The sequence below is a fragment of the Musa acuminata genome, chromosome BXJ1-7, assembly GCF_036884655.1.
Source record: "Musa acuminata AAA Group cultivar baxijiao chromosome BXJ1-7, Cavendish_Baxijiao_AAA, whole genome shotgun sequence".
NCBI classification, from domain to species: Eukaryota; Viridiplantae; Streptophyta; class Magnoliopsida; order Zingiberales; family Musaceae; genus Musa; species Musa acuminata.
In genome coordinates this window covers 4,600,688-4,611,426 of record NC_088333.1, presented here as the reverse complement: position 1 = coordinate 4,611,426, position 10,739 = coordinate 4,600,688, and the positions used below count along the sequence as shown (strand labels likewise).

Sequence of the window (10,739 nt, the reverse complement as noted above, 5' to 3'; positions counted from 1 at the left end):
CCTGGTCAGATTTGAGCCGGGAAATTTCGCAGATGTCCTATAAAACAGGTGCACGAATCATAAAGCAACATCGATGGTTCCTAAACCAACACATGGATAGATATCATTTCCTACGGTGAGCATAAGCAAACAACATTTGTCATTTGAATCTGTTCTTCCTCGCTTCCGAGTTGCTGCGAGGATCCCACGCCTGTTTGCTTCTCGCCTCCTCCACCTCGTAGAATTCCTTGTAGGAGTAAGAAGAAGAACACTGGGCATGACCCTCCTTCCCATTTCCGTCCACGTTGTCACCGACGTCGTTGTACTTGGAACCATCCACGCCGCTGCCGATGAATCCGGTGGAAGCATCAGAGGCCATGGAGTCATCGTCACTGTCCTCGCTATCGTAACCTTTGTGCTCATCATCATCATCATCCCCGCCAGTGAACTCCACCTCGCTATCATCATCGTCGTCGTCGTCGTCGTCGCCGCCATCATGATGCGTAGGCGAAGAAAGATACTTGGTCCACCCAGAATCGCAGCTACTAAGTTCTTCTGCGTCATCTCCGGTGAGTTGGGAAGTATTCATGACTACGACTACAGAAGAGGAAGAGAAGACACCAACGGTGGACGGCTCCATCTTCTTATATAGGCAGGGAAAGAGAAAGCTCACTCAAAACCAGCTTCATCGAATACCTGAAGACCGAACTCATCTTTGAATCATCCGACAGTTTTATCAGTAGAAGAACAGCTTTACAGAAAGAGACAAATCAGCCATCACACAGCACAGCAGAAGCAGAAGAGATTAATGAACAGAAGCATGTAAAGTTACATCTGTCGTCAGCTCTTTCTGCCTCGCTTATCATACGCTCAGACAGGCAGCCAATGCTCACCAGCTTTACTTCTCACGCTTGCCTTTGTTTAATGCATCCCATATGGAATTCAGGGATTGCATTAGGTTTGTGAAGATGTGATCGTCAAAAAGGTCTCTTGCATCAGACCTCACATCTGCTTGTCTTCCTAGCTTTTGTGGAAAAACAAAGACAATGTGGAGAACAATGCAGAGAGAGAGACGGATTATGGATGCGACGTCAGCATGAGCAGTCTGCTATTGTTCATGTTGATTGAGTTAGGTATGCCAAAACCCTAATAGTTTATGGGTTCTACTACTTGTTGTCGACACAACTGAGCTAGCGAACATACTTGGATAGACTCGGAAGCAGAAGAACACATGTCAAAGTTACTGTAGGTGTGACATGCCCCCTGAAACTGGGGTACCCTCCCAATGGGTTGTCTGAGAAAGGTGGACCATTGGCCGAAAGCTGGCTTCTTGATACTAATTACCCTATCATGCTCAAGTTAGGCAGCTCACTGTCAGTATTATTTCTTTTCTGCTAAATGTTTTGGAGCATGTGACTCTTGATCATTGCAGTCTCTGTGTGTGTGTGAGAGAAGAGAGAGAGAGAGAGAGAGAGAGAGAGAGAGAGAGAACATGGGATGGTTCATTAGTTTTTTGTTTTATTAGTTTACCTACACATGAACACAAGAATGTTGGTTTCTTCCTCTTTCTTTCCTTCTGACTGCACTGCAAAGAAAAGCTTTTGATGAGTAGGAATGGCAGGTCAGTGCTACACATTGCATCACTTCCACATGGAATCTTTTTCACTATTCATCTCATCCAAAACTTGTGAGATCACAGTATCTGACTTGTCTCTGACATGAGCTACAGTTGAAGCTGTCCTCTTCTTCCTCCTGCAGAATGACATCTCTTCGTCTCTCGTAAGACATGTTAATCATGCCCTTTTTGGTTGGAAACATACATCACAACGGATGGGCACTATTGGATCTTCACACTAAAAGGAAATCCTAATGAAGACGATGTCCTAATTCTATATGATCCAAATAATTCTCCAGTGGGTCTACTGCATCCAAGTCAAGGATAGAAACAAGACACATTCTTCTTTGCGGTGTGGATGGAGGAGGAGGCTTAAACTAGTGGGCACTGGCAAAGAGGGAAGAAAAAGGAGATCCAAAGGAAGCTAATGGAGGTGATCATCATGCTCCCCACTGATCAATAGAAGTGGATATAATTGAAGCTGCCGGGATGCTTCCTGTTCCAAGCCCACCGCAGACAAAACTATGGGCAGTCGTCCCCGTCGCTGCTGCAACACAGTGGAAGCATGGGGCCATGGCGTTAACGCCCACGAGCCGTCACTTCCAACGACCCATAAGGCCACGGCCATAACCAGCAGTGCATGCATGCACGCATTTCATCTGACACTATAATGATCTCGGAGAAAGAAGGCAACCCTGGTGGTTCTGCACATCAGCTTCTGCATCTGCTCGATAACCCTACTGTTCTTGAACAAGGTTTACGTACGGATAGAACAATCAAAAAAGTAAGGTTTACGTACGGATAGAACAATCAAAAGTAATCTTATATGTGAAGTGACAAGCACACAAGATTCTGGTTGTATCTAATGGAGATTGATGTTCTTGGCCAAGATCACCTCAGTAAAAACACTTTTTCTTTGGAAAGACTCAATATCTGATACCAACATAAAAGAGAAAACTTGATTCGGTTTGTGTAGGTTGAGCATAAATCTGTAGCCTTTTCTTACAGATTAGACAACAAGAATATTTTGAGAAACGATTAGGATTGGTGGTAAAGTATGCGTCTTAGCCACAAGCAATTCTGAAGATGGTAATTCCAGTCTCATCACCCATCACATTTCTTGAAGTTTCATCTTTATCATCACCTTCATCCAAATTCCTTAAAGGAGTAGTCATATCTATTGATATATGTATGTTGGAGAGTTGATGCGAGACATGTAATCTAAACCAGTAATGATCTGCAAGGAAGAGACTTCATGCAAAAGCTTAAAGCTTCCTGGAAGCCAATTTAGATCAGAGAATAAAGCTTCATGGCATTCCTTGCCAAAGTACTTTTGTCAGAGAACAGACAAAGAGACTCTCTCTGAGTTATCACACCTTAGAGTCTAACTCAAGTTTACATCTGCCGCGAAGGGAAAGGAAAAGATAGAAAGAGGGAACAAAAGGAGCAGGAGATTGCAGTGTCATGGTTCTTGGCAGAGAGAGTTCGGCTTCGCTATGAAGGAAGGTGTGCTCTCTCCAGCCATGATGACCACGAATCTTGGCTCCATGTCCAGAGGAGCAACCAAGACCTTCTCAGGCAGGCTCGACGCCGCCGCCGAGTCCCGGTCGCCGGCGGACTTCCGGTGGGAGCACGCAAGCACCACAAGAGCTACTGCTATAAGGATCATCATGGCTCCTAACCCTCCAAAGAGATAAGGAAGTGGAGTGCGCCATATGTTGGATCCGGTCGAACTCGATGAGCTTCCAGGCCTCATTTCTCCTTCTCCTCTTCTTCTTCTTCACCTCCTTTCTTCCTTTGCCGTGTTCTTAAGCTTCGTTGCGTTGGGCATTTATAACCGAGAACATAGTGGCGGTAGATGCAATCCAAAGCAAGGAAGCATCCTTTCTGACTTGGTCCGGTGGGTCACTCAGGCTATGATTTGGTGGAAGTTTCCACTTGGTTTTGTTTAGATTCTATACGACATAGGAAAAGACTTAGAATCGATTTTCCATGTTTCTGTTCTTGTAATCATCTTAATACGACAAGAGATCTACAAAGTAATTGCTTTCTGAATCTTTTTCTTTCATTTTTCGGGTGGCTGATGACAAAGGGATTGTGTATTATGGACAGGAAAGAGAAACTTTCTCCACCATCATCTTTTGCTCGAGTGTCAAAGAGATGACTTTCCCCCTCCATTATTATGCATCTCAATCAGCTCCTCCGTGGAATCCACTGCCTGCAGACGATGCTTCCGCGTACAACCTTTTCCACATGATCACTTCCAAGAACACAGTGTAACCCATGAAGACTACCTCCAGAAGAATGCATGCCTCCTGTTCCTTGGACAAACAAGGACAAAAGCAATATTTGTATGTTCGTGCACCCAAGCCAAATGATACCACAGGCAACCTGAGAACATCCTCTTGTTGCCGCATCCTGGAAACATCGTCACCAACCCCACTTCACATCTTTGAGCCACCACATCCAACAACCAAAGTCAAAGATTTGAAGCCGATGCTGAACATAAAGAAGGAAATTTGGAGTAGGAGACTTGAATTGATGTTATGATGCATGCTCTGTAAAGCATCAACAGATGCAGAGAGAGAGAGAGAGAGAACCATAGTTGATGTTAAGATTTGCATGGTGGAAGCCATGATGTCAAATGCTGTGCACCCCAAAAACCAAGAAAGTATAAGGAACAATGCACACCAACAGCCAATGTGGAGCTCCATTTCTACCGTCTTCTTCATGCCAGCACATGGAAATCACCGAGCCCACCGAACGCCTCCAGTGCGCCGCGCGCCTCCCAGCAATCGAAGAAAGGTGGAGTATCTTTCTACTTTAGAAAGCTAGTGGGCAGAGACACCGATGGAGAACTGTGGGAGAACCTGTTTTCATTGTTTCCTTTGCACTGACTACATAATTAGAATGAGAATAAATCGATCTGCCAAACAAAACAAATCAAACCGGCAGTGCAGAGAGATGGAACATATTCACCCCAAGTTTGAGGATATGTTCCCAAGGCTTTTTAAATGAAATGGCTAAGGCATCTCATCATGAAGCTATGAGAGAGATGGGTTGATGATTGGATGGGCCACTCGTTCCTACGATGCATCAGATGCTCAGTGCTAAGCAAATAATTAGGAATGGTGAGTTGTGCCATATGTTCATCCATGTCCCTTTGTTCTGTTCTTCCTGTCACTCAAAATATTAATGTGGCTATTTGTGATGGCAAGAGATGTTGAATTGGCAACAGTATTTTGCTGTCTTGTGGCAACATTGTTTTAGTTATTTATCCTTCCAATTGGCATAGCATTCCTTTCTCCTGACATCATGTTCTCTTTCTTTTTTCATTGGCATATTTCTGTTCATCATCAACATCTCCCTTATGATACAAAATAGCCACAGAAAGAAAGAGAAAGGGAGATAATAGATAGAGAAGACAGTGTTCCCTTGTAGATTTGTGTTGGTTTAATTGCACTTTGAAGTAAAGTACTCTGTTCATAATACTCTTATCAAAGAAACTATACAGAATTGATGTTTCAGACTTTGTATCAGCCTAAAAAGAAAGTTACAGTAAGGAAGAGAAGGGTCAGATTGACCACTCAAGAGAACTGCAATTTACAATCTTATGACTGAATTATATCATCTGTTGAATATGAACCTGTCACAGCACATGGTAAGAGCTCCATCTATTTCCCTACAATAGCAGACAACTCCCTAAATCATTCTTAACACTCAAAAACATTTAATTCAACCAAACACTCTGATACTATCTGTACAAGCTCCTCATATAACATGCTAATTATGCTTGTTTCGATCATCATCATCATCATCAGTCACCTTGGTCCCGAAAGCTCTATTGCATCGATCAGCAATGAGGAGTCGTCCGTGATGTCGGAGTACTGTTCGGAGAAGATCTCAGGCACCTTTAGCTTGTGAGCTTCGATCCTCCGAGAGGCCTCCCATCTCTCTGCAAGGCCATCACCTTCGAGCATGCGAACCACCTCAGACATTTTGGGCCGGTGGCCTGGAAGGTACTGGGTGCACAAGATCACCACCTGGATGATCTCTTCCACCTCAACCCGATCATAGTTGTTCTTTAGGTCCCTGTCCACCAGCATGTCCAGGCTCTTCTCTTGGTGAATCTTTCTAACCTGGCACCGAAAAATTGGCATCAGCAAATGACAAAAATTATAAGCTTTGATGCCTTTGGAACGTGATTCTGGGGTAAAGGGACGTGTCAGTGGACATGTATCATCCTTACCCAGTCGAGAATGGCACCTTTCTGGTTTGTTGCCTTCCCGAATTCTACAGCTCTCAGACCAGTGATCAGTTCAAGGAGGAGGATTCCAAAACCAAATACATCTGTTTTCTCGGAAGACTGGCCTGTCGATAGATACTCTGGAGCTATATGTCCCACAGTTCCACGCACAGCTGTAGTGACATGTGAATCCCTGTGATCTAGGAGCTTTGCTAGTCCAAAGTCTCCGACGACAGCCTCACAGTAGTCGTCGAGCAGTATATTGGCAGCTTTTACATCCCTGTGGATGATCTTGGGGTCGCATTGCTCGTGCAGGTAGAGAAGCCCCCTTGCAGCTCCCAAAGCTATTCGTTTTCTGGTACTCCAATCTAATGTTGGTTTCGCTGCACGACAGACAGCAAGGAAGAAAAGAACAAGCTTCTGTTGTGTATCAAAGATAAAGCATGACATCCGCAAATCAACAATTACAGTAGTTGTTTTGGTCAAACATAACATATATCAATCAGCAAGTGGAGGCATATCTTTTGTACTTCCATGGATGAGTTCATGTCCTAAAAGTAGGAAGCTTAAACTAGGACTTACCTTTGAGTCGGGAGGCAACACTTCCATTTGACATGTATGGATAGATGAGAAGCCTCTCCGTAGCAGTCATGCAAAACCCCAGCAATCTAAGGAGGTTTCGGTGCACTGCCAAGCTTATCATTTCAACTTCAGTTTTGAATTGCATCTCGCCGCCTGCAGCATTTCCATCCTTGAGCCTTTTGATGGCTACCAAGGTTCCATCTTGCAGCTGGCCCCTGTACACATTTCCAAAGCCACCATGTCCTAGTATGTTTTTGCTGCTGAAGTTATTTGTAGCAATCTGAAGCTCTCTGAACTGAAACCTCTTTAAATTGCCAAGGCTGACTTCTTCGTGGTGTTGGTCTGAAAACAGTATGATTGTTACTACAAGTAAGAGACTAATGACTTATTCTGAAGGAAAGCAAGGGATCAATGAGACTGTGCTCAAATTCTCTGATTTGAAGCTGGAGAAGGGATCAATTTACCATTGACATCGAAGAAGATATGTTGGTCGCGCATTTGCTTCCACCAGAGGAGAAGTCCAAAGCCAAGACTAACTAAACAGATGCTCCCAAAGGTAGATCCAAATACAAGAATCAGTTTGTGACTTTTGGACCTCATCAGGGTTGGAGAATCTTGAGAGAAAAATAATTACGATCAGCAACAGAACAAGGAGGTTTCATAAAGTCAAAATCAGTCAATGAATTCAAAAGAGGGTGGGGAGGGGAGTGGTTGAAATTCTCAAATGGTGAATGAAGCTTAGAAATAATCGATCAGCTTAGTGCATAAAAGATTAAAACGGCGCACATCTTGTCATTCTGACATGTTCTAACACCAAACAAATTGTTTTATAGTAACAACAGAGAGCCATTATGCATAACACTCATCTGGAAAATTTAGGAATGAAAATATTAAAAAAAAATCATCTCACAGATCTTATCAAATTACTTTTTAGGCAATGAGATACCAGCTTCTGCACACACAACAACAGTCCGGAACTGCGAATACAAAAATGTAGCTATATAGTTTATTTTTGATCTCATTGACATTATATTGACATAGATGGGTGCTAGAAGATTAAAAAAATTAGCATCTAGCTACTGGACTACAAAGAACGCAAATGATCATTTAGTATCGGGAACCATCAAAAGAATTACAGTTAGCAAGGCCGTGGTGGCAGTCCTCCGTCTCTTACTTCAACTCTACCTCAGTATAAAGATGCAGAATTTTGAAAGAATGATGAGGTTAACCAGTCTCCAAAGTCATTTCCTGATAGATTAATGGCAAGGCCTAATTGATATGAAATTAGAACAAGGAAAACCTGTACGGAATTGGTAACCGGAACAGAAGACCACTGTCCTATAATCTCTAGTGCACCAGCCATTTTAAATTCCCGTTGGGGTGACTTATTACCCCATAAGCTTAAGCTTTTAGATGAACAGGAAATTGTTATAACTTAATAAATGAGACAAACTCTTTTTTCCATCTGAAAATTATGAGAACAGTCCATTGCAATAGATTGCACATATCACCATGGTCATATGGAATTTAGCGTTCAAATCCTGACCCATGCGGCCGCAGAAATAATTGGGAGTAATAAGACAAGTCAATTAACTTTAAACTAGAAATTTGCAGATAAAATAATACTCTGAGAACTGTTAATGTTGAAGGACATTGGCATAGGCATCATTCCATAGCATTTTTGCTCCGAAGCTGATGGACAAAGTAAAGGATTTCCGACAATGCTGCAGAAACGTGAAAAGAGATAGTTAAGCCAAGAAACGGCAAAAAAAAATAGAGCACAAACTGCTGAATTTAATAACTCTTAAGCCTAGCAGAGGTAAATTGACGATAATTTGCATCTGAATTCCATTATCTAAAACTTTAATGATTGTAAAAACAAAAGAATCTAAAAAGAAAATACTTCAGCCGCTGTTTGAATTGCCACTTTAAATAATTTATGCTTAATACTAATGCTTTTGATGTAGCACATTTAGGATCCGATGAACAACACCGACATTGATGATAAATCAGGTTGCGAAAATCCTAAACGGCAATGGAGAAAAGTTGGCAGTGCCTATGAAAGAAAAAGGGAGTTCTTAGTGCAGAGGTGCAGCTGAAAATTGAATGTCTCACTTGAACGTTCTTGCCGGAATCTTAGGTATAGTGCCACTCAGATTATTGTAAGACAAGTCCCTGAAGCATGAAAACCACAGCAGCCACATCGGTCACAAACAATGAACTAGAGAAAGAACCTGGAAAGATCATATCAACAAACTTACAGAAAAGCAAGTTGTGGAAGATCGGCCAAAGATTCAGGAAATGCTCCAGAAAGGCTGTTGTTATTAAGCCTCCTGTTCTCAGCTCAAACAGATAAAGAAATTACCGGTCAGTAAACAGTACTTCAAGGCCATAGAACCTGAAAATAGTCTTGTTTTCACACCCCTGCTCACATGTACTGAAGATTGTTCAGATTGCCCAGTGAGTCAGGGATTTCACCAGAAAAATAATTGTTGGACAGATCAATTGTTTGAAGCTTGGAGAGCTTCCCAATTTCTGGTGGTATGGGGCCAGACATGTTATTGTTCTGCAGGAACCTACAGAAACAATCCCAATCACTCAGGGTCACAAGCAAGAGGGAAAGGAGAAAAATTGTTCTTGAATTAAAGCACCAATAATTTATATAACTCACAGAATTTTAAGGTTTGTCAAGTTCCCTATGCTTGGAGAAAGTGTACCAGATAGATTCTGGCTTGGAGTTGCTCTGCCACAAGTGTTGATAGACCAAAATTAGTTCTACAGTCTGAAAGAGAACACAACTCAAACAAGTACGCATGCTTTGCTTGCCACTGAGAGAGAGAATCAATGGACTTGTGGTGGGGGGACTTACAGGCCAACGACCAAGTTCTCAGGTGAGCATGTCACCATAGTCCAGCTGCATGGATCGACAGAGTCCTGGTCCCAATTCTCAAGAACACTGTGAGGATCCATGAGAGAGGCCTTTATACCCATTAAAGCTTGCACTGAAACAGGATGACAACATAACTGATTCAGATGGGTCACTCCCACTGGAGGCAGGAAGAAGAGAAGAATCGGAACCAAGAGGGGTAGAATACACACGCAGTACCTTCAAAGTTGACACCTTTTGGGGAGAGCAGAGCTGTTCCAGCAGCCCAGAACAAGAAGAAGGCCGACCAAAAGACCAAGGTGCTGCACTTCTTTGCTCTCATCGAACTGTACCAAAAGAGCACCCAGTGGCTCAGCTTAAGAGAGTGAGGGGACGAACTCACCGATGGCCTTCCTCTTCTGCTCACTTCTGAATGCTAGCTCAAGCTCAGGGCAATGGGCAGCCTTCTCTCAGACCTGTAAGGTCGAGAGCCATAACCTCGATAGAATGGAAGGAGGGGTGAAAGCTTGAAGGAAGAGGGGAGCATAACCATGCCTGCCACTTGGTTTTGACAGAGAAAGGTGTCCTGTTCAATGGAAAAGCGGATCACAGCCGAGTCTTTCACCATCACAGGGAATATGCATGACATGTACAAAGACCAAAAGCTAGATTCTCCCTCACTACATCTAGGTGCAATATCTCTATCTAAAAAGCATATCACAATAGTAACATCATCAATCTAAATTATACCTGCTCCAGGATCTTAAACTATGATCAATCCAAGTTGTACCTGCTCTTGAGCAAAATCTGACAGCACATACATCACCACATCTTATGGTCTAATTTCATGGTTCGCAATGAGGAAATGAATGGTTCAAGGAGTAAATATAGAGAGAGAAAAGTATGCATGTTAATGGAACAACGTCTCACTCTGGGAAAAGACAATGGAACTTGGTGGTGTGTCAGATGGATCACATGCTTGGGAAGTGCGTTCGGCACAATTTGATGATGAGAGGAGAGAACTTCTACAGTAGCAGGCACAGAAATGGCATGGAGTAAGAAAGATAATGAGCCATGGCATCTGAAAACTATATAGGAAGCTTCTAAATCTCTGCTTAATCTGCACGAAAAGGAGCATGATAGTACAGGGGAGCTGAAACTTGTAAGACTGGGTTATGCCATCTTCCTCATCCTCATCCACGCATTGATGTCCCAAATGCCTTTGTCTCTCTAATGTGACAAGGACCAGAAAAGACCAAGGAATAAATCATGCTTCCATTACTGTGGTGAAGATAGGTCGATTGCTTTTGTTGATTCCCCCAACGCGAGCGCTGCCCAGATACACGGCCATGGCAAGAACAGGTGGAGAAGCCATCAGCAGAGGATGTCAGAAACCCGCGTGAAAGCACTAGTCACAGGTTCAGAGTGAAACGGGGAAGGCAGGCATTCAA

General features: G+C 43.0%; 2 protein-coding genes across 3 annotated transcripts; both read right to left on the bottom strand.

Moving 5' to 3' along the window:
* Positions 1–139: 139 nt before the first annotated feature.
* Positions 140–619, bottom strand: LOC135582159 (uncharacterized). The gene has a single exon (XM_065194089.1). The coding sequence runs from the start codon at positions 617–619 to the stop codon at positions 140–142; it is 480 nt and encodes a 159-aa protein (XP_065050161.1).
* Positions 620–5,173: 4,554 nt separating this feature from the next.
* Positions 5,174–10,054, bottom strand: LOC135678361 (protein NSP-INTERACTING KINASE 1-like). 2 transcript variants are annotated; one of them, XM_065191077.1, is made up of 12 exons: positions 10,039–10,054; positions 9,529–9,874; positions 9,292–9,446; positions 9,094–9,165; positions 8,855–8,998; positions 8,684–8,755; positions 8,538–8,597; positions 8,049–8,146; positions 6,887–7,036; positions 6,423–6,764; positions 5,844–6,223; positions 5,174–5,733 (listed from the first exon to the last, which is right to left on the bottom strand). In XM_065191077.1, exons 3-12 carry the CDS (start codon positions 9,411–9,413, stop codon positions 5,416–5,418), a joined length of 1,758 nt encoding a protein of 585 aa, XP_065047149.1. In that variant the 5' UTR covers positions 9,414–9,446; positions 9,529–9,874; positions 10,039–10,054; the 3' UTR covers positions 5,174–5,415. The 2 variants fall into 2 exon arrangements, with proteins under 2 accessions (XP_065047149.1, XP_065047148.1); XM_065191076.1 differs by having other exon boundaries at positions 9,292–9,424.
* Between the last annotated feature and the right edge of the window lie 685 nt (positions 10,055–10,739).